Source organism: Molossus molossus, unplaced genomic scaffold (genome assembly GCF_014108415.1).
Source record: "Molossus molossus isolate mMolMol1 unplaced genomic scaffold, mMolMol1.p scaffold_m16_p_21, whole genome shotgun sequence".
In the NCBI taxonomy this organism is placed as follows: Eukaryota; Metazoa; Chordata; class Mammalia; order Chiroptera; family Molossidae; genus Molossus; species Molossus molossus.
In genome coordinates, this window is record NW_023425357.1 from 24234016 (window position 1) to 24257278 (window position 23263).

The window sequence follows — 23263 nt, forward strand, 5'->3', positions numbered from 1 at the left end:
ACACGCAGGAGAGAATTCCTGGAACAGCCTGGTGGCCTGAGCCGAGTTCGCAGTGCAGCTGCTGAGGCTGACTAAGCGCTTCCCAGGCCGTGCCGGGCATGGACCTGCCGCTTGGTCCTCAGACAGGCACTGAAGGACGGGGCTCCCCGGCTGTACGGTGAGGGCGAGGCCCCGAGCGCCTCGGGACCCACCTGGGTTCAGGCAGCTCGGAAGTGCACAGCAAGCACCCCACGGACCCAGCGTCCCAGGCTGCGCACAGGGAGCCCAGAGGCCCGTCAGACGCACATCAGGACACAGAGACCCCTTCTGACCGGTAGCCTCTTTCTGGGGGAGGGGGTCACATCTGTGCAGCTAGCTTGTCTTCGCTCTGAATCTCTCCCCTCCCAACCCCACCTGTCACTGACTGACTCTTGGGCAGCACTGTGCACACGTGGATCGGCCCAGGTGTTCCTCCCAGAGCCGTTCCCGTTCCAGACAATGAGACCTGCTGGCCCAAGCTCAAGAGCCTGGCTCTGCGGCCGGGCCCCTACCCACTGAGCTACCCGATGGCTCGTGGCTCCTGCCTCTACCTGTGAAGGAAGGCCACTGCCCTTTACCAAAAAGGGTACTTGCTAGTTTTCCTTTTGCTTAAATCATAAAATATATTCCTTGTAAAAATGCCATTAATGCAGAAAACTCTAAGGAGACCTGAAATCGCCCGTAATCAGAGTGGGTATTGTGCCGTGTGCAGGCGCACGCTGGCTCCATCCAGGGGAGCTCCCCAGGCGCTGAGCTCGGTGGGAGGCTGAGGCCAGGGGTCTGGGTGGAAGCCCTCTTCCTCCCGCGTCCCTCCAGCCTGCAGCTTGGCCTCCTGTGGGCTCCATTAGCACGGCTCACACAGGACCAAGAAAGGGAGCGTGGGGGCAAAGGAAGGAAGAGGCAGACAGACCTTCCTCGCCTCTGCCCAGCCAGCCCCAAGTCTGCGGTTGGCTCCTGGCCCTGCTCCAGACGCCCAGGCCGACCAGCCAGAGCATGTGCAGCGGGTTTGCTGGGCAGGGGCCGGGGGCCGAGCAGTGGGGCTAGAGAAACCTGTGGCCAGCAGAGCACCTGCCCAGAGCCTCTGGAGAACAGTGCCAGCCTGACTGCCTACCCCCAGGAAGGAGACAAATGGCCAGGCCTCCCCTGGGCTCAGCGAAGAACGGGCTCTGGAACCCAACCCCCCCTTGCAGATAAGAGGGCAAGACACCTGCTAAAGGTCACAGACAGGATTTCCATGCCCCCAACCAATCCCCCTTCCCTGCACCAAACTCCTGGTGTGTCTTCTCAGCAGAGCTGAGCGATGGCACCGGGCTGGGCGATGTGCCAGGCTGCCCATGTCCCTTCCTGGCGCCTGCCTTCTACATTCTAGTTACACCTCCCAGTCATTCGGACACCCCACATCCATCCGCATTTCCCCCAACAGCTCCCGGGGGCTGGGGCATCTTCCAGCTGACCTCCAGACCATCCGGCCTCTTTTATTTTACTATTTCTTAATATGTATATATGTTTAATCCTCACCAGAGGATAGTTTTCCATTTATCTTCAGATAGAGTGGGAGGGAGAGAGAGAGAGAAAGAGAGACATCGATGTGAGAGACACATCGACTGGTTGCCTCCCACGCATCCTGACCAGGGCCGGGGACGAACCACAACCGAGGTACGTGCCCTTGACGGGAATCAAACCCGCGACTCACTGGTCCGTGGGTCGACACTCTAACCACTGAGCCAAACTGGCCAGGGCCAGCAGGCCCCTTTTAAAATCCAGGTTTTGGGAACAAACAACAAGCAGCCGGCGTCGAGCTGATGGCAAAGGGCAGATGTGCTCGCCTGTCCCGCACAACGGCCTGTGCTCGCACGCGGCCGGCAGCTCCCACTCCACCCGCCAGGGGGCGACAGCACTGCCCTTAGCAGGGGGTGTTACTAGTCAGGGGGCTGACAGCAGCTGGGACCCCTGGCATTTGGCACAGAGCCTGGCCCAGCCAAGGTGCCCGGTAAATGTTTGATGAAGGAAATGCGTAAATAGATGGATAAATAAATACGCGAATCACACACAGGTGCCCAGCAGGCTAAGCGCGGGACTCCAATCGAGCACAGACCCAAATCTGCTGTCCAGCTCCCGAGCCCATGTTCTTTCCACCAGACCACCCAGCCTGGGCCTCACAGGGTGATGTTTTCAGCGGCAACCGGGACCTGCATTGGGAATAGTCTCCCTGTTCAAGGGTCTCCACGGCACTTCTTGAGGCTTACGTTCCTTTTCAGAGGTGTGAGATTCTAACGATGTGTGGGCCTTCCTATGGGAACACACCACCAGGGCCTGGGCAGCGGGGGGCCGTGGTGCCCACCCTCGAGGACCAGGCATGCTTGCTCTGGTGGACAGGGCTGGCAAGCGGGGCCAAGGTGCTAAGCCTGCTTCCGCTGTCCCCCCAACGCCACCTTAGGGCCTCTGCTCTTTCACTCTGTACACACAACTCATCTAGGGAGCCCTCCACGGACAACAGCAGTCCCCTCTCACCAAGAACCAGCCCTGGGCCAGCCTGGAAAGGCCCCGTGCCACTGAATTCCCACAGCGGCTCTCGGAGAAAGACACCCATCTTACAGACGAGAGCGCCGAGGGCAGGAGCCAAGAAAGCTGCCCACAGTTACAGAGCAGCTGTCATCCGGTGCATTTCCACCTCCCCAAATGCAGCCTCTTGCCCTCTCACTGTGCTTCGGGCCATTCTGCCTTCTTTCCCTCTCAGTGTTGTTATCAGACCAACGATGCATCCTACTCTCAATGGTGTCTCAACACAGAGGAAACAGCTGTACTCAGGAGGTGGAGTACCTCCCATGGCCTGGTGTCTACCTGCAGGGAGCCTGGAGCCATGCCCTCTGCCCGCCTCTAATGCCCGGCGGCGGCTCCCTCAGAGAAGACAAGTAACTCGCCCCACGTCAAGCTAATACTGATGTATCTGTGGCCCTTGAACCCAGCAGTCTGGCCCTGAATCTGTGTCTTTTCCAATGTATCATATATTGCAGTGCTCTGAGCTGCTGGGGTTTTGGGGCCCAACATGCCCTAGGCCCTCCAGGGGGCCAGTGACTCAAGCAGGCAGCAGAGGTGGAGAAGGAAAGTTGCTAGGAACAGCGGTTATCAGGCCCAAGTTGTGTTCTGCGCTCCCTTCGGGAAGCACAGCCCTGCCTGGTGGAGAGCTCCGGGCAGGGTGAGGCTGCTCTGCGCACCGTCAGAACACCGTCAGAACACCTCCGGCTCCCGGCAGGCAGCCCCTGGCGGGCCCACCCCCACTGCGCCCTGGCAGCTGGGCGATGCGGGCAGGCAGGCGGTCTGGAAGCGGATCAGGGAGAACAGAGTCCTCATTCATGAGCATGTTTATGAAGAAGGGAAAAAAAATGTGTGTGAACTGCATGATGAAACTCAAACCCTTAGTGCTTAATGAGAAATGTGAGTCAGGGCCCAAGCCAGCAGAAGGCCTGGGAGTCCCAGGTGTCTGTGGAAAACAGCCAGGGTCAGGGGCCAAGGTGGAGCACAGGGCCTTCTGGGGCTGACAGGCTCCGCCTCGGCCCGGGCTGGAGGAGGACACGGCGGCCATGGCTGACCACCTCTCCTGGAAGAAAGGGGGGACGCCCCCCTGCCTGAAAGAAACTGAGGCATGTTCCAGGAGATCCTGCTCAGAAGCTGGAGTTTCCTTTGGCCACTGTGAGGGGTGGGAACGGAGCGAGGCTAAAGGCAGTTGTGCCCTCACTGGCTTCTGCTGCTAGAACCACGCAAGGCTGGGACCGACCCGGGAGGCTCGCTCCGGCTCTCGGCGCAGTGTCTGCGGATGGCGCATCCATGTTCTCCTTTAGAGAAGCCATTGCCTGGTGCGTGTGCGTGTGTGTGTGCATGTGTACGCACTTGTGGACCTTCACAGACACCACAAGCCCTGCTTTGAGAGTGGGGGGCACCCCTAGTTCCCCCCAGACCGATTCACCTGCACACCCTCCAGGTGGCCACACATTCATGACAGAGGCTGAGCAAGTGCTGCAGCGCATACAACAGACTCGGGGCCTCGGTCACACCCTGGCAATACCCACGAGCCCCCAGAGCAAGGCTTCCCCGCATCCAGGGGCCCCGGTGCCCAGACTTCAGATGGGCACGCGCCATACCTGGGCTAGATGTGAGCGCGCCGTCTTCCCCAGTCCCTCTGAGAGCCCACCCACCACCGACTGCACCCGGCGGTGCTGACCTCCGGGCCTGGTCCTGAGACTGGGGCCGTCTGTTCTGGAGGACAGGGCTTGTGGGAGGGAGCGGGGAGGCAGCCGGTGGGTCTCTGGCCCGAGCTGGCCCGTGGGACTGCAGAGCTCAGCACAGGTCCCGACGGGCTCTCAACCACGTGCGTGAATGTGGGAGGAGTCTGGGTGGTACGAGTGTGAATGGCGAAAAGGGAAAGAGTTTTGGGGGTCAAAGATTAAGAATCCCCATTCTAGAGTCACACCACTGAGGCTCAGGGAGGGTAGAGAGAGACCAAACGCCCAGCTCAGACTGGTCTGGCTTCTGAGTCTACCCACCAGCCAGGCCCACATGGCTGATCCACATGCACCTCCCTCCCTGCCCCTCCCGGAGCTCATGAGGAAGAGTGGGGGGCCTGGTCCTCAGCCTGTCCAGGGGGGCTGCTTTCCAAAGACACTCCCTTTACGGAAGACTCCTACATATGCATGCACACAGCCACGCAGACACCTGTATACAGACAGCCACACTGAGCACACAGCATGCGCAGACCACACTACACGTACACACTCACGCTGGTTCAGGGGCACACTGCACAGAGAAACACACTCCAACTCTGCACAAACGCTCATAGCCACTCGTGCACAAAGCAGCAGTGCCCAGACACACCCACAGCTGTGCACTTACACACACGCCAGGCAATCACACACACCCGAAGCCATTCACACATGTAAAGACACTCACAAGCTCAGAATCGGCCCACACTCGACACAATGTGCAGAGGTTCACAGACACACGTGGGCACCTGTGTGCTCATGTGCACACTCACACACATTTTCTCAAACTCACGCACACATGTATGCTTGTGCACATACCTAGACATGTGCTCGCACACTCCAGCATGCATGTCTACACACCCACAATGTGACCTCATACCTTGCATCTGTGAACCAACTCACACATACCCACACCCCAACTCAGGTGTGCACTCAGCATGCCCACCTTGCGTGCCTCAAGCCACTGAAAACGAGTGCAAAGCCGAGTCCCCTCCTCCACCCCTCTGGTGACAGGCACGTAGAAAGGACACTCACAGCAGCTTGAGGATTTCCACATAGCAGCCGAGCGTGCGGTCGGCCTGGGGGCCCAGCTCGATGCTCATGGTGCTGCAGGCAGGGCTGACCATGAGGCAGTCGATGAGGTTGGGCTCGCTGTCGTTGCCCGCACTGGCTGTCAGCGCCGGCTTGGCAGTGCTGGTGTGCTCCACCTCCACGTGGATCTCGCTGGAGGCCACGACCACCGACTTGAGCCGCGCCTCGGACAGCGTGGCTTCCTGAGACACCAGGTCCGGGCTGGGGTGCAGAAGGCGCAGAGGTAAGGTGGGCTTCCGGTCGCAGGGCTGCTGGCAGCCGTTCCGGATCTCCTTCAGGCTGGGGGAGTTGTCCCGGCTGGGGGAAGAGCAGAGGGCACGTGAGTGCAGGTGGTGGCACGCAACCGTGACCACAAGACCAGGGGGCGCGTCCAACACCAGGCGCGGCTGTGCTAGATCCCTCCCTGAATCCCCACGGCACATGCTGCGAGCTGGTGCTCTTGGTTCCCAGTCCACAAGTGGGGACACGGAGGCTCATTCTGGGAAAGTGGGTGCTCATGGTCTCAAGGCAGACGGGGGTAGAGAGGGCACCCAAACCCGGCTGTCTGGCCCTGGAGCACTGCTGTAGCCCAGCACACAGCAGGCGCTCAGCACGGATTTGCTGACTGAAGGAGGGAATGTTAATCTCAGGTTCCTCCGCCTACATGTCTTCCCGGGCCACCTTCCTGACACACCTATGAGACCTACTAAGTGATTTTGCTCTGGTTTCTTCCTGTAGTCTAAGTGTCCCCCTGTCCTCCCGAGGCCGTAATGTCCTCCAGGGCAAGGTGCAGGCCTCACCTCGCTGCCCCGCCCCAGCCAGGTAAGAAAGCTCAGCCTCCACTTCCCCCTGGGAACCACTTCTAGGGGATCCCAAACCCCAGAATCCCAAACCCCTGGAGCCTGTGGGTCCCTCCTGTCCCAGTAGCCTCCAGTTACAGTGTCTCCAGCCACCTGGAGGATCGACGTGCGAGGTGTTAACAGGTGTTAACTGAGAAAGGACTCTAAGCATCATTGATGTCACATTTGTTTGCAAAATGCTGGGCAAAACACAATGAACTTAGTGCCTTGAGGCTGGTTAAAGCATCTCCTCGCTGGGAGCTTCCAAACTTTACCAGGAGGCACACCAGAGCACACCAGAGCACGCCAGACCGAAGGTAACTCAGCGATGGGTTTCCGTTGTTGGTTTCCCCTGGGCGGGTACAGGGCTAAGGGCTACCACACAGACTTCTCAGACATCTATATGGCAATATTATCATCTCCACGTTATGGCTGAGGAAAGACACACCCAGAGGTCAAATGACCTACCCTTGATCACAGGGCTCTTAAGTGGAAGGGACTGAAATTTGACACCACAGTGGCTTCCAAGATCCCATGTGATCCTGGACAGGTCCTCCTCCTCCATGAAGTTTTCCCTGATTTCTTCCACCTGCCACCCTCACCCTGCCTCTTACCCAGAGCTTTCCACCTTTGGCTAGATACCAGGGTCCCTTGGGGCATGTCTAACCATCCGGAAGCCCAATTAGATCAGAATCTCTGGTGGGATCTGGACACCAGTAACTTTTAGGGCTCCCTGTGTGTACAGTCAAGGCGGAGTCCACTGCTCCAAGAGACTCGGAGCACAAGGGCATAATCACAAACAGCTGGTGCAGTCCCTCCCTACATGTGCCACATGCAAGTGCCCTGTGCTTCCAAAGATACACATCTTCCTCGTACCCAAGGGCTGGACTGAGTGCAGACCTCGGACCTGCATGTACCCAGCACATGCCACGAGCCAGGCCTGAGCGGAGCCCCCAAGGATGTTTGATAAATACACTGTAACCTTTGCTGGGGAAAAACAAAAGCCATGGGCTCAAGTTCGAAGATTCTGCGGCTGATGGAAACTGTGTGTGGTCCGCTGGGGGAGGGCCACGTAACTATCCACCGGCTCAGAGCTAATTTGCTGCTCAAATGCTCAACACTCCATTTCCCTTTGTTTGCCTTTGCTGGGCTTTAGGAGTGGATTTTCAAGGCTGTTTGGCTCAGAGCGGGTGATTTTCCAGTGAGCCATGCTAACCTGGGTCAAGTTGTCTGTTCTTTTGTGTGTGAGTACATCACGTACCACCGAGAGCACCGCGGACAGGCCCTGAGGACACCGCGGGCTTCATCTTCCAGGGGCTGACCAGCGGGGTGGGATGGACCTGAGCCCAGGAAAGGTCTTGCAGTATTGTGGCCCTTGGGTGACTTCCTGGAGGAACTAATGACATCACCCGGACTATCCTGGGCTCCAAGGGGGCGTGTGCAGGGGGCAGCAAGACCTGCCTCGCCCTCCCTGTGCCTCCACTCTGGGCACCTGGTTACGACCACCAGATCGCGATTCCCCCAAGGTCACACTGGCCCCCTCTAGTCCATCCTCCATGCAGCTGCTGCCAGAGGGGAATTTGGACATCTCAAGTACCTTCTTAACTTAAAACCCATCAGCAATGCCGGTGCTCTCCGCATAAAAACTCGGCAACTGAAACAGCCACAGCTCTGCCACTCAAAGTGTGGCCCCCGACCAGCAGCAGCGGCAGCAGCGTTGCTGGGAGTCTGTTAGACAGGCAGAGTCTCAGGCCCTGCCCTAGACCTGCGGAATCTGCACCTGCACTTAACACACGGCCCCAGGAGCAGCTCGGTACAGGAGGTCTGAGGGGCGTAGCGGTCCATGTCTCTCCACAGCCAGCCCTCTTCTCCAACGTCAGCTTTGGCTTCTCTTTCTTTGCTCTCTGCGGCAGTCACGTTCCCTTCACCGCCCCCCCTGCTCTCGCCCTTCAGCTTGAGGATGGCGCGGATCACTTGAGGGGTTTGCCAAGAATGCGGATTCCTGGGCTCGACCTGGAGATGCAGCACTGAGGAGTCTGCTTTTTACAGAAGCAGTTCAGCCCTGGCTGGTTTGGCTTGGCGGTTGGAGTGTCAGCCTGCGGTCCGGAGAGACCCGGGTTCGGTTCCCGCTAAGGGCATGTACCTCGGTTGCAGTTTGTCCCCGGCCCTGGTTGGTCGTGCGGGTGGCAGCCACTCGATGTGTCCCTTTCACGTCGATGTTTCTCTCTCTCTCTCTCTTCCTCCCACTCTATCTGAACAAAAAGTGAAAAAAAGTGTCCTTGGGTGAGGATAAAAAATAAAGAAAGAAAGAAGCAGTTCAGGGGATCCTGAAGCAGGCGCTAGGGACCTGGATAGAAAACCGTGACTAGTGGTGACTCCTCCTGCCCTGCCAGGCCTTGTATGTTGTTCTCTCTGCCTGGATCACCTCATCCTGCCTCTCACCTTGTGGACAGCTAGGTCTCAACTTAAATATTCTCCCCAGAAAAGACTCCTTCCTCCCCTCCCCTCAGAGAAGGGGTTCTCAACTCTGGCCATGACCCTGCCTTGCCTGGGGAGTTAAAACAAAAGGCACAATCCAATGCCAGGGCCATCCCAATCCAATCAGAACTGCAGTGGGGAGGGGCCAGGCACCAATTGCTCTTTCTTCAGATAAAGATGTGACCAGCAGGACGGTGGTGAATGTCTAACAACTTAGTCTTCAGAAGAAGAAAGCCCTGTTTTGTAGTGTTTGCTAATTTCCTTGGTGTAAATAACACCCACCGTGACCAAATTCAATCCACCACTGTGCCATCCCTGTGGAACTGGGAGGAGGTGTGCTTCCAAATGTAACAGGGTCCCAGCATGCTCGGGTGTAACTTCAACACAGGATAGTCAGGTGCACGGATCTTAAGTGCAGAGCTTCATGAGTTTTTACACATTCCCATGTAACAACCAGCCCCCGGATCAGAATTCCTCCACCTTGGCACCGCTGACATTTTGGACCAGATGATTCCAGTAAGTCCCTGTGGGGGGTGCCCTGCACCTGGCAGCACGTTCAGCAGCATTCTTGTCTTCCACCCACTGCATGCCAGCAGCACCCTGTCCTCCACTCAAGCTGTGGCAACGCAGAGTGTCTCCAGACGCTGCCAAATATCCGCCGGAGGTCAACATCACCCCCAGCTGAGAGCCACTGGCCAAAAACACTTCCAGAAACTCAGGAGCTTCTCTCCTGCTTTTCCACCTAACTCCGCACCCCAAAGGTGGCTACTGTTCTGGCCTCCGTCACCACAGATTCCTTTTGCCTGTTCTTGAACTTGAAGGATAAAGCATCACACTGTATGTATCTTTTGGGTCTGACTTCTTTCACTCGACATTGCCTCTGTGAGACTTATTCATGGTGCATAAGTTCACTCATTCCTGCTGCCATTTAGGATGGCTTCTGAGAACAGACCACAACCTATTCCTCTGTGCTACTGTCCAGGACATTCGAGTCGAGGCAGGTTTCAGTTTGGGGCTGTTAAAATTAATGCTGCTGTAAATATTCTTGAACATGTCTTCTGATGAATTATACCAAAAGCTATGAGGAGGTGGGTCACAGAGTAGATGGATGTTCAGTTTTACATTCTGATTTTGCCAGGTCCCCCAGGTGACTGTGATCAACAGCCAGGGTGGAGACTCCCTGCTGGAGATCATGTTAATGACGCCTCTGCCTTCTGCCATCAGCCCTGATCGAACTGTCCTGTACCTGCTGGTTCACTCATGCCCCCGCCCCCGCCGCTGCACCCTCTACTCTAGGAAGGCAGGGGTCCCACGCAGCTGGCTCACTTTGTACCGTCAATACTGGGCACTTAATGGGCCCTCACCGAACGAGTATTGAGTGAGTGAGAGAAGGAAGAAAACTGGCTGCTGCTGTCCCCAGGCCCCTAACTGCAACGGTGGGTACAGTTCCTAATCCTGGTTCTTCTGCCTCCCTTTCCCTGGGATGGGAACTGGGAGAGAGACTTCCAGCGTCCTTGTCTTTCTCCTGCTGCTTCTGAGTCAGGGAGACCCTGCTCCAGGGCACCCTGGCAGGGCTGTGGAGAGCAGAGGGAAACTCCTGGATATGCGGTTCCTGCTCCCGCCCCCGCCCCCACCCAGTCCCAGCTCCGGTTGGCCGGGGAGAGGGCCCAAGGAAGCCGAGATGAGCAGAGAGAGTGTGTGCGTATGTGTGTGTGTGACCTCCGCATGCGCGTTCTGCTTCCTGGGGTGGCCTGAGTTTGAAAAGCACGCAGATCAGGTTGGCTCCGGAATTCGGGCACGTGAGGTCAAAGGCACACGGCCGCTGTGTACACAAGGATGCTGGGATGGCTATACAGGACGTGCACCGCCTTCTGACCTTCTTCCTTTGCACTTTTAATCAACATGTTGTAGGGCATATAACAGGCACGTGGGAAGGATCAGCATGACATCTTCATGTTCTGGGCTCAAGGGTACTGTCACCTCTTTCTGAACAAGGAAATGATTCGAAACGGACATGGTCCCCTTTAAATATCAGGACCTGGGGCTAGGACATTAAACACAGTCATCCTCCCTTCTCAAGCCCTGTCCTAAGAAAATACCCCTTATTAAGATTCATTGGTGGCCCCTTCCCCAAGAACTCTAAGCACCGCATGTTTCCGAAGCCCCGCTGCACCGGTTCAGTGACTCCGAGTGCCCCCTGCCTGTTCCTTAAGGACAGAAGGGGCCCCTGCTGTATCCCCAGCTCCAGTGGTGCCTAGATGCATTATGGTCCTCCTGGAGCTGTGCAGTGTGCCACCTAACAACCCGATAGGGTGGGGGCAGCACATGCCACCTCTGCCCTGCGCAACACATCCTCTCCAATGACCCCAGAGGTCACTGTTGAGAGTTCTACGCAAACTGATGGCCTCTGCGTCACTGAGTCCCAGGAGCAATCCTCAATTAAGGAGGAACGGGAGCTGGTCAGTAACCACTGCAGCGTCTTCATCCCTTAGCGTCATCATCTCTTCGCGTCACCTCCCTTAGCGTCATCTCCCTTAGCGTCATCTCCCTTAGCGGAGTCCCCCAGGACGTCCAGTGGGGAATGCCTGCAGTGGTCACCTGCTCAAGCACAGGCTCCAGTGTCTAGGGTCCATCCTCTTTCCCAGTGCTCCCAGGGGCTGCTTCCCGAATGAGGCCTGCACCCAGACCCTGGGACCCGAGGCAGGGGCCCTCCCGTGCCTGCTTTCTGGTCCCTGCTCCGTTGCGCCGCTCTCACGGCATTTCCATCGGCCAGTCCTGCACGTTCAGTGTGCGTTCTCTCCCCCGGCAGAGGACAGGCTCTGACAGGTCTGTGGTCTCTCTTAGCCCCTGGACCTACAATTATGCCTGCACACAGTGGGCAAAATGCAATTCTCTGTTTACAAAGACAAGGTGAAGAAGGAATAAACCTTATAAACCTTATTGCCACCCCTTAGGGAGACACGTGCACACGCACACATGTGGGCAACATCCATACCCACACGCACACTCACATACTCTCATACAGCGCACACACAACTCCCCACACACACTCACACGTCTACAAACACGTGCCCACATTTACACAGTGCACACAACTCCCCACACTCACACGTCTACAAACACGTGTCCACATTTACACAGTGCACACAACTCCCTGCGCACACTCACATCTACAAACACATGCCTACATTTACACAGTGCACACAACTCCCACACACACTCACACGTCTACAAACACGTGCCCACATTTACACAGTGCACACAACTCCCCACACTCACACGTCTACAAACACGTGTCCACATTTACACAGTGCACACAACTCCCCATGCACACTCACACATCTACAAACACGTGCCCACATTTACACAGTGCACACACAACTCCCCACACTCACACGTCTACAAACACGTGTCCACATTTACACAGTGCACACAACTCCCCACGCACACTCACACATCTACAAACACGTGCCCACATTTACACAGTGCACACAACTCCCCACACTCACACGTCTACAAACACGTGCCCACATTTACACAGTGCACACACAACTCCCCACACACACTCACACGTCTACAAACATGTGCCCACATTTACACAGTGCACACAACTCCCCACACACAGTCACACGTCTACAAACACGTGCCCACATTTACACAGTGCACACAACTCCCCACACACACTCACACGTCTACAAACATGTGCCCACATTTACACAGTGCACACAACTCCCCACGCACACTCACATCTACAAACACGTGCCTACATTTACACAGTGCACACAACTCCCCACACACACTCACACGTCTACAAACATGTGCCCACATTTACACAGTGCACACACAACTCCCCACACACACTCACACGTCTACAAACACGTGCCCACATTTACCCAGTGCACACACAACTCCCCACACACACTCACACGTCTACAAACACGTGCCCACATTTACACAGTGCACACAACTCCCCATGCACACATCTGCACGTGTGCACATATACTCCCTCACACACACACACACTCATGCCCCAGTGTGGCACACGTGCCAGGGGTGAGAAATCTTCAGAATAAAACACTTGCTCCTCAGGCCAGGTCAACACAACAGCTTTGCAGTTGCTGGTGTTGATTCACAGTGTTTGCTTTTCCAGCAACATCCCTGGGTTCCGGGCCCTGGAATCAGTGAGCACATGGGATTTGGCAAACACCCCGGAGGCCAGCCTGGTGAAAGCAGCTCCACCTCCCTGGGCTGGTCAGATATGTACAAGCCGCCACCCTCGGTGACTCGGCCTCTGACTGTCCCCACCCTGGGGTGGTAACGTGGCCCCGCCCAGGCCCTCCCAGCAGCGATGGCTGACCTGTTGATGAACTCTTCATAGCAGGAGTAGATGGCAGCCAGGCACACGGCCACCAGGTTGGGCAGGACCCGGGGGTGCGGGCAGTGCCCGGTGGGGCCGTGCATGCTGGAAAAGAGCAGAGGGCAGGGTGAGAGGCAGCGGCCGCAGCGGCTCCGCAGCAGGGGTGGGCGAGGCCGAGGCACAGCTGGAGGGAGCACGCGGGGCCTTTGGCTGGGGAGCTGGCAACACCGGGACTGGGTCCTGGCTCCAAGGCTCTAGGCCATGAGCTCGACCCTGGGTTCAAGTCCAGCTGAGCAGCCTCAGCACATGGCTTGAAATCTCTGCTCTGTTTACTCAGTTATAAAATGGGGACAACGGCCCCTCCTTAATGGGCACCAACAGGGACCCAATTTTCTAAGTCATGGGAAGACTTAGCATAGGGTGGCCATATGGCGTGGGACAGTCTCATTTATGCCTGGGGCGTTCTGAATCATTACTCATAACACCTCACTTTACTCTCAAAGGTGCCCTGCTTTGGAAGAAAATTATGGTCACCCTGACCTAGCACGGGGTCTGGAACACGGTTGTTACGGCCTCTATAAATGCAGTAACTGTTATTAACAATGGCTCTCTTTACACTTCAGTTTTCCTATCTGTAAAATGGGGCGGTTTGGGGCCTGGGAATAATACCTGTAACAGTCCTGGAACGTCCCTGTGGCCACAGGGACGAACCTCAACGTTTCTGCAAACCTTAACTGTAGTCACTCGGACTCTGGCAGAAGGACATGTCATTTGGGTTTGGAAATTGTTTGTGAGTTGCAGGTGAGTATATTTGGGAAGCACCTAGCTTCAGAACTGGCTTAACCAGGATATTTTGATTTTCTTAAAAAAATAAGAAGAGTTGCCCTGGCAGGTTTGACTCAGCGGTTAGAGCATCAGCCTGCAAACTGATGAGTCACAGGTTTGATTCCAGTCAAGGGCACGCACCTCGGTTGCACTTAGGTCCCTGACCCTGGTCGGGTCATGCAGGAAGTAGCCACTCGATGTGTCTCTCTCACATCAATGTTTCTCTTGCTCTTTTTTTTAAAAAAATTTTTTATTCCCATCCGAGGACATTTTTCTATTTTTTGTTCACATAGAGTGGGAGGGAGAAAGAGGTAGACAGAGAGAGAGAAACATCGATGTGAAAGGGACACATCGAGTGGCTGCCACCCGCACGACCGACCAGGGCCAGGGACAAACTGCAAACGAAGTACATGCCCTTAACGGGAACCGAACCCGGGTCTCTCTGGACCGCAGGCCGACGCTCTAACCACTGAGAAAACTGTCCAGGGCTCTCTTGCTCTCTTCCTCCCTCTCTCCCTCCTGCTCTATCTGAAGATGAACGCAAAAATGTCCTCAGGTGAGGATAAAAACAAAAAAATCAAAGCATAAATAACTTCCCCACCCAAACGCCAAAAAGGAGTCGGAACCAGAGTATCTGGCTTCGTTTCGGTCAGGTTTGGGAGGTGGCTGTTGATGTCCCCGAGGTGACCCTCCAGGGCCTTGGAACTTGCAGCCCAAGGCTGTGGGACCCACGGAGCACTCATATTATTCAGACCATCAGCATGTCCAGAGCTCTCTGCTGAGCATCGGTATTATGCTAGGGCTTCCTTATATATCACCCTATTAACCACACAACCCTGTGGAGGAGACAGGACCAGACAGGTTCAGTGACTGGCTCAGTGTCACACAGCAAGTGTGTGCCTCAGACCACACGTGGTCAGGAGGGTCCAGGAGACCCTCACAGCCTTGAACCCCAGAGGCCCCCTCAGGCAAGGTGGGCATGGTTCCGGAGGGGAAGGAAAGCTGGCTCGCATGCCGGGGGCAGGGGTGGCGGGGTCACCCACCTCTGAATGAACTTCTTCACCACCTCCATCCCCGCGTTGAGCTCGTTCAAGGCCAGGATGTACTCTTGAGTGAACAGCCTCAGTCGCGGGCACTTCCCGAAGTCCTGCGGAGAGAACGAAGGCGAGGGGCTGGGACACGTTGCCGAGGAGGCCAGGAGGCCAGAGTGGCGGTGGCCCGCTCTGCCCGGAGCGTTGGTGAGGAAGGCAACGAGGAGCACTGGCCACCTCCTCTTTCTAGAAAGCACACACATTGTCACTTCGAAAACGGGCCCTGTCAACACTCTGGCATGTACCCTTTGATGGCTGCAACAGAGACCAGGAAACGGCCCTGTCATCGGAGTTCTGGCTTGTGCAGCCCGCCCCTGGCACCAGCCCACCTTTGTGGTCGGAAGGGTCAGCATGCCGTGTGCGCGCTCGGGAAACAGCACAACTGGGACCTCCCTTCCGCGTGGTCACGAAGCCAGGCCTCCAACAACACTTAGGGAAGCTACCGATGTTTCCTCTGCAGAACCTGAGGGTTTGGCCCCCCTGAATTCTGTGAGCTATTATTAGACGCCACTTAGAACAGCAAAGTCAGAAGATGTCCCAATCTGGGGCCGTCAATTTAGGGGTTGCTTAGGGACTTCCTGGGGTTACGAAGGAGGCAAACGCAGTGTGTAGGACTAACAACACCGAGTCCCCACACAACATCGGGAGGAGGTGCCCAATCCTCCTGAGAGGACCGAGGTGGCCCGAGCACCAACATGGCCCCAGTGGGCATGGTTCCCAGTTGAGGGCTCTTTAGGGGGCTTCCGCCTCCTCTCAGCAGACCCTAGCCACCACTGCACCCCACAACTATAGGTAAGGAGTATTTGATGACATTTGCTGCAAAAAAGGCACCATCAAAGGGCACATGGGGTCAAAAGACATAGAAAGATGAGCTCAAAAAAGCCTGACTGAGCAAGAAAGGCCGTGTTTGTGAGTGAGAGACGTGGGGGTCGGGAGGAGGAGAGTGTGGACGTGGGGGGCGGGAGGAGAGTGTGGACGTGGAGGGCGGGAGGAGGAGAGTGTGGACGTGGAGGGCGGGAGGAGGAGAGTGTGGACGTGGAGGGCGGGAGGAGGAGAGTGTGGACGTGGAGGGCGGGAGGAGGAGAGTGTGGACGTGGAGGGCGGGAGGAGGAGAGTGTGGACGTGGGGGGCGGGAGGAGGAGAGTGTGCCTGGACCGTGTGAGGGGGGAGGAGGAGAGTGTGGACGTGGGAGGCGGGGAGGAGAGTGTGGACGTGGAGGGCGGGAGGAGGAGAGTGTGGACGTGGGGGGCGGGAGGAGGAGAGTGTGGACGTGGAGGGCGGGAGGAGGAGAGTGTGGACGTGGGAGGCGGGGAGGAGAGTGTGGACGAGGAGGGCGGGAGGAGGAGAGTGTGGACGTGGAGGGCGGGGAGGAGAGTGTGACTGGAGAGCGGAGGAGGAGAGTGTGGACGTGGAGGGCGGGAGGAGGAGAGTGTGGACGTGGGGGCGGGAGGAGGAGAGTGTGGACGTGGGGGGCGGGAGGAGGAGAGTGTGGACGTGGGGGGGCGGGAGGAGGAGAGTGTGGACGTTGGATGGCGGGAGGAGGAGAGTGTGGACGTGGGAGGGCGGGGAGGAGAGTGTGGACGTGGAGGGCGGGAGGCGGAGAGTGTGGACGTGGAGGGCGGGAGGAGGAGAGTGTGGACGTGGGGGGCGGGAGGAGGAGAGTGTGGACGTGGAGGGCGGGAGGAGGAGAGTGTGGACGTGGAGGGCGGGAGGAGGAGAGTGTGGACGTGGAGGGCGGGAGGAGGAGAGTGTGGACGGGGGGGGCGGGAGAGGAGAGTGTGGACGTGGGAGGGCGGGAGGAGGAGAGTGTGGACGTGGGGGGCGGGAGGAGGAGAGTGTGGACGTGGAGGGCGGGAGGAGGAGAGTGTGGACGTGGGGGGCGGGAGGAGGAGAGTGTGGACGTGGGAGGCGGGGAGGAGAGTGTGGACGTGGAGGGCGGGAGGAGGAGAGTGTGGACGTGGAGGGCGGGAGGAGGAGAGTGTGGACGTGGGGGGCGGGAGGAGGAGAGTGTGGACGTGGAGGGCGGGAGGAGGAGAGTGTGGACGTGGAGGGCAGGTGAGGAGAGTGTGGACGTGGAGGGCGGGAGGAGGAGAGTGTGGACGTGGAGGGCGGGAGGAGAGTGTGGACGAGGAGGGCGGGAGGAGGAGAGTGTGGACGTGGAGGGCGGGGGGAGGAGAGTGTGGACTGGGAGGGCGGGAGGAGGAGAGTGTGGACGTGGGAGGGCGGGAGGAGGAGAGTGTGGACGGAGGAGGGCGGGGGAGGAGAGTGGGACGTGGAGTGGGCGGGAGGAGGAGAGTGTGGACGTGGAGGGCGGGAGGAGAGTGTGGACGTGGAGGGCGGGAGGAGGAGTGTGGACGTGGGGCGGGAGAGGAGAGTGTGGACGTGGAGGGCGGGAGGAGAGTGTGTGGACGGGGGAGGCGGGGAGGAGAGTGTGGACGTGGGGGGGCGGGAGGAGGAGAGTGTGGACGTGGAGGGCGGGAGGAGGAGAGTGTGGACGTGGGGGCGGGAGGAGGAGAGTTGGACGTGGGGGCGGCGTGAGGAGGAGAGTGTGGACGTGGGGGGGGGGAGGAGGAGAGTGTGGACTGTGGGGCGGGGGCGGGAGGAGGAGAGTGTGGACGTGGAGGGCGGGAGGAGGAGAGTGTGGACGTGGGGGGCGGGAGGAGGAGAGTGTGGACGTGGGGGGCGGGAGGAGGAGAGTGTGGACGTGGGGGGGCGGGGGAGGAGAGGTGTGGACGTGGGGGCGGGAGGAGGAGAGTGTGGACGTGGAGGGCGGGGAGGAGAGTGTGGACGTGGAGGGCGGGAGGTGGAGAGTGTGGACGTGGAGGGCGGGAGGAGGAGAGTGTGGACGTGGAGGGCGGGCGGAGGAGAGTGTGGACGTGGGGGCGGCGAGGAGGAGAGTGTGAGTGGGACGGGGCGGGCGGAGGAGAGAGTGTGGACGTGGGGGGGCGGGAGGAGGAGAGTGTGGACGTGGGGGCGGGAGGAGGAGAGTGTGGACGTGGGGGGCGGGAGGAGGAGAGTGTGGACGTGGGGGGCGGGAGGAGGAGAGTGTGGACGTGGAGGGCGGGAGGAGGAGAGTGTGGACGTGGAGGGCGGGAGGAGGAGAGGGTGGACGTGGGGGCGGGAGGAGGAGAGGGTGGACGTGGAGGGCGGGAGGAGGAGAGTGTGGACGTGGAGGGCGGGAGGAGGAGAGTGTGGACGTGGCGGGCGGGCGGAGGAGAGTGTGGACGTGGGGGCGGGAGGAGGAGAGGGTGGACGTGGAGGGCAGGAGGAGGAGAGTGTGGACGTGGAGGGCGGGAGGAGGAGAGTGTGGACGTGGGGGCGGGAGGAGGAGAGTGTGGACGTGGAGGGCGGGAGGAGGAGGAGGATGAGGTGGACGTGGGGGCGGCGAGGAGGAGAGTGTGGAAGATGGGGTGGGGGGCGGGGAGGAGAGTGTGGACGTGGAGGGAGGGGAGGAGAGCGTGTGGACGTGGGAGGAGCGGCGAGGAGGAGAGTTTGGACGTGGTAGGGCGGGAGGAGGAGAGTGTGGACGTGGGGGGGGGTGGGGAGGAGGAGAGTGTGGGAGTGGAGGTCGGAGGAGGAGAGTCGTGGGACGTGGAGGGCGGGAGGGGAGAGTGTGGGTGGGGGCGGGACGGAGAGAGGTTGGAGTGGAGTGGCGGGGGGGAGGGGGTGAGGGTGTGGCGTGGGGGGGCGGGGAGGAGGAGAGTGTGGACGTGGGGGGGGAGGCGGAGAGGGTGGGAAGTGGTGAGGGCTGTGGGAGGAGAGAGTGTGGACGTGGAGGGCGGGAGGAGGAGAGTGTGGACGTGGAGGGCGGGAGGAGAGTGTGGACGTGGAGGGTGGGTGAGGAGAAGTCACCGGTCACACTACGCTGACAGGTGTGTGGCTGGCGGCGGGTGAGGCACACTCGCCAACCAGGGACTAGGCTCCCCACCAGCTGAGTCTCTGCTCCGAACCGGTGCACTAGCCCCCAGCCCGTTACTGAGCTTCGGGAGAGGGAAACGAGTGATACCAAAGGTCGGCCATCCACCCGCACCCGGTACCAGCCACACGGACTGCCTCCAGGTCTGTTCTGCAGGAGCAGCTCCCCCTCGGTCCTGTCTACACTTCTCTTCCGACACAGCGTCTAATTAGTAGATCCTTTAGAGCAGCTCCAGACTCAAGGATCACTTAGGGGAAGTTCGTTAAAAGTGAAGTGAGAAGTCATGCCTGAGGGCCCCTGATCTCTGCCAGGCCACAACAGAGCTGTAAGTTCTGGATTTGACCTGTAGCTGTTCTGATTTTTATCCAGAAAATTATTACTTGGTCAACACTCCAGGCCCATAAAACTGGCCAAATATAAGGGAGATGTTGTATGGTTAAGCCATGCAAGGCTGCCTGAATTCTGACATTTCCCCTCTGAAGGCAGATGTCCCAAAAGAACCCTTATTAAAGTCCATTGACTGCCACGAAATGTGCAGAGTGTGTGTGTCTGGGGAGGCTCGGGCTGGGCCAAGCAGGCGGGGCTGAGGCTCTGTCCCTGAAAGTTGTGATGGAGGGTCCTTTGCGAGAGAAACTGCAGAGCCTTTGCTTTGCCATCTGAAAGGCAGGGCCCTTCCTCACCACATCCACAGCCAGTTTAAAGTTAACTCACTGTTCCCTTTGAAACGATTAAAGTCCAAACTAAGGCAGAAACTCCCCTGCACAAAAGATATGAGTTTCTTTGTGAGTCCTGAAGAAAGGATCGGATGGAGTACCCCTCTCCCGTGTTCGGAAAGCAAGCAATGCACTTATCTTCAACCAAGAAAGATCTCAGAAACAGGCAACAATTAAATTATGGTGTGTGATCGCTCAGTAAACAGAATTCACACGGCGCCAGCACGGTTGAGCTGCGGGGCCGCCGGGAACGCGGGCTGAGAAAGATGCTTCAGTGACCTCTGGGCTCTGCGGCAACAGGGCTGCAGTTGGTGGGTCTGCCGTGGGCGGGGCAGGCGAGAGTGGGGGTCATGCATGCCCACTCCAGATGGGGTGGGGGGCTGTGGACACAGCAAAGCTACTTCACAAAGTAAGCTGTGCGCAGCTCACCCTTTCCAGACTCGGTTTCCACATGCTGCATCCTGACAGGGCCGGGGCAGCAGTCATGGGCACCTCTCAGCGGATTCAGTGGCCCAAGCTGCATTGTGACGCCGCCGACACCCCGGTGCCACCTGGTGACTTTCAGATGGGCCGGGAATGGGCTGGGCAGAGCATGTCACAACACCGGCGCTGGCTTCAGACTGCCCCCCCTGCGCCCCCACGTCCTCACCACTGCCCACGGGCTCCCCGAGGGACCCACGGAACCCGTGGTCTCAGCCTCTCCCCCTGAAGGGAGGCCGCGGCTGGCACGAGGGCCGGGTGACAGCACACTGGAGTGTCACCCCCGCTGGTCTGAGGCGGCGTGAGTGGACGTGAGTGATGGCGACGCCTCAGCTTCCCCAGGTGTAATTTGGAGACGCCAATGACATCCGCTGTCCTCCCTGCACTCAGAGACGGGAAGGGCACAGCCCGGGTGCCCGGCCCACTGCAAATGTGCGATTTAAATCTTTTAAAATGACCTGAAGTTCGCACTTTAGATTTCCTGTTTTCCCTAAGCCTTTTCTGTCCTGGGGCCCCACCCAGGACCACATTAATTTAGCTGTCAGGCCCCTGTGTTTAGTGGCCTGGGCAGTTCTGAGGGGTTCTGTCGGCGGCCTGCAGCATGTCCCTCAGCTGGGACTGGTCTGATGTTGCCTCTGACTTAGATTGGGGGTGTGGGTTTGAGAGAGGAAGACCCCAGAGGTAAGGCACGCACCATCACCATGACTGATCGCCAGGCCGATTCTGTCACTGTATAGTCACTCTGTCCCCCTGTCTGGAGAAGGTCACAAGGGACAGCCTGGGCGAAGCAGCGAGGAGTCTGCGCCCCTCCCTGAGGGTGGAGTGTCTTACAGACACGGTTTGTGACTTTACACCTGGGAGACTCCTCTCTTCTCTCCCAGCCACACTGTCTTTATTATTCTTACCTCCTGTGAACAGAGTTCTCCTGTTGCCCGAGCAGAAAAACAGGGAACTGAGGGGGACAGGCTGCACGAAGCCCTAACCTGAACAGAACCCCAACCCCAGTCCCTGGCTGTCAGGGCGGCCAACCCCAACCCCGTATCCTTGTGAAAGTGAAAGGCTGGGACAGCCTTGTGCCCACCTCCTCCGGCTCTGTGGTCAGGTGTTGGGGGGACTCACCATATTATGCTTGAGGATTCTCTGGACCACGGGAGTGAACACTTCGATGACCACCATGGACCGGGGCCGCTCTCTGCAGTGCTGGGGAGACAGGACACGGTCAGCGCTGAGCCTGGGCTCCTCGCCGGGCTGGGGGCAGTGGGCTCAGCCCTGGTGCCCGGGTGCCCTTGCTGAATACTGTTGCACAGCTCTGTGTTCATTTTTTTTTGGAGTAGAAAAGTGGGTGAGGATGGGAGCTTTTGTTTGCTTTTTATTCTGATCTTCAAGCCTGAGACTGTTTCAGATGGCACAGAAAGACACTGTTCTGATGTGACCCTTACTCAACACAGTGAAACTTGGTGCACTAGGATCCAGAGTGCCTGGTCTAACAAAGGAGTCTCTGTTTTTTTTACTCTCACCCGAGAGACATTTTTGCATTTATCTTCAGATAGAGCAGGAGGGAGAAGGGAAGGAGAGAAAGAGAAACATCGATGTGAGAGAGACACATCGACTGGTTGCCACCCATACGACCCCAACCGGGGCCGGGGACAAACTGCAACCGAGGTACGTGCCCTTAGTGGAAACCGAACCCGGGACTCTGGTCTGTGGGCCGACGCGCCAACTGCTGAGCCAAACGGGCCAGGGCCAGAGGTGTCTCTTGACAGCCAGTGCAAGACCACTAGGACTTCACGCTTGGACACCAGAGTCTTGAGGACTGTGCGGCATTTCAGTCGGCGGCTTGGTCAGCTGCCGCTCTCTGCAGGCTGCACGCTCCTCTCGGATGCATTTCATTTCATTGCCATGTGGGGTTTGCTTGTTTGTTTTTGTTAATCCTCACCCAAGGATATATTCTTTCCACTGACTTTTAGCAGGAGTGGGAAGGACAGAGAGAGGAGGTGTGGAGAGAGGGGGAAACATTGATGTGAAAGAGATACAACAATTGGTTGCCCCCTACGCATGCCCTGACTGGCTGGGGATCCAACCTGCAACCCAGGTACACGCCCTTGGCCAGGAATTGGACCTGCTACCCTTCAGAGGGTGGGCCTGCTCTAACCGCTGAGCAACACCAGCTAGGGCGGTGCGGTCTGGCTTCCAGGCGGACATTGAGGGCCTTCTGGTGGAGCAGACATGACCCCGCCGAGCCAGCACCTGCACGGCCTGGGCCTCAGGGCGCGGAGTCCCCAGACCTACGCGAGGGCGCAGTACTTGGGGCACCAGGAACCAGGGCCTTCCTGGGAGATCAAGGTGTATTAACTGTCCTCAGATCTGGGGGTCCCGGTTTTGAGATCTGGCAGGAGAGGCTGCCCAGCACGTCCAGAGAGCTGGTCCAGAGTAGACCCTTCACGCTCTCCTCTCTGGAGGGCTGCCTGGGGGAGGCACTGAGGCTGTGGCTTTGAGCCCTTCTCTGGAGGACAAACAGCCAGAAGGCTCGCAGGCCTCCGGCTGGGACCTCCGCTGCACACGGCAGGGCAGCCGTCTGCTCCAGGGCCACGGGAGAGCCCCGGCAGGCGAGGCCCAGAGGACGGTGCGCTCTGCAGCTCTGGCTTTTAAACTGCCACCATCTACTCCGAACAAGGTCCTTGCTCTGCAACAGGTTTGTAAAGCACAGATCTGGGAGAAGCCATGCAGCTGGAAGGAGAAGGGCAGATCTGGAGCAAACGGAGCAGATCTCAGGAGAGATGACCTGCTGTGGGCAGAGGCGCATCTGGGGGTCCTGTGTGCCCAGCTGCTAGCTCCCCTGTGCGCAGGGGCGGGGCCTGCCTGTGCGAGCTCGCTCCACGCACACGCGGGCACACACGGGCACACACATAGGCGCTCCCCACTTGGACCCACCGTACCTGCTTGGACTGCAGGGCACGCACCGGCACGTGCCCACACTACGAATGCACCCTGGGCACCTCCGGCCAGCAGGCTGGGCCCGCCCTCTGCTCTGTGGGTCACTGAGAAAGGTCTCCTGATGGAGAGATCGGGCCAAAGAGGATGACACGATCCTGTCTCCCTAAAGCTCGAGTCACCTGACCAACAGAGAGAGAGCACGCTCCCTGGGTGAGGAGCCTGGGGGCGGAGGGCACGGGGTGGGGGCAGTAAGTGTACCCCCGTCTCCTTTCCTCCAGAAACCAT

The 23263-nt window shown here is 58.4% G+C and overlaps 1 protein-coding gene across 2 annotated transcripts in view; it reads right to left on the reverse strand.

Annotated features, from left to right (window-relative positions):
- LOC118639029 (c-Maf inducing protein) overlaps positions 1–23263 on the reverse strand; it is a 250187-nt gene that overhangs the window by 16700 nt on the left and 210224 nt on the right. For both annotated transcript variants that reach the window (XM_036275195.1, XM_036275196.1), the window contains 4 exons: positions 21164–21244; positions 14888–14991; positions 13020–13124; positions 5310–5663 (listed from right to left, as the gene is read on the reverse strand). In XM_036275195.1, coding sequence (XP_036131088.1) covers positions 5310–5663; positions 13020–13124; positions 14888–14991; positions 21164–21244 — 644 coding nt within the window. The remainder of the gene's footprint in view (positions 1–5309; positions 5664–13019; positions 13125–14887; positions 14992–21163; positions 21245–23263) is intronic.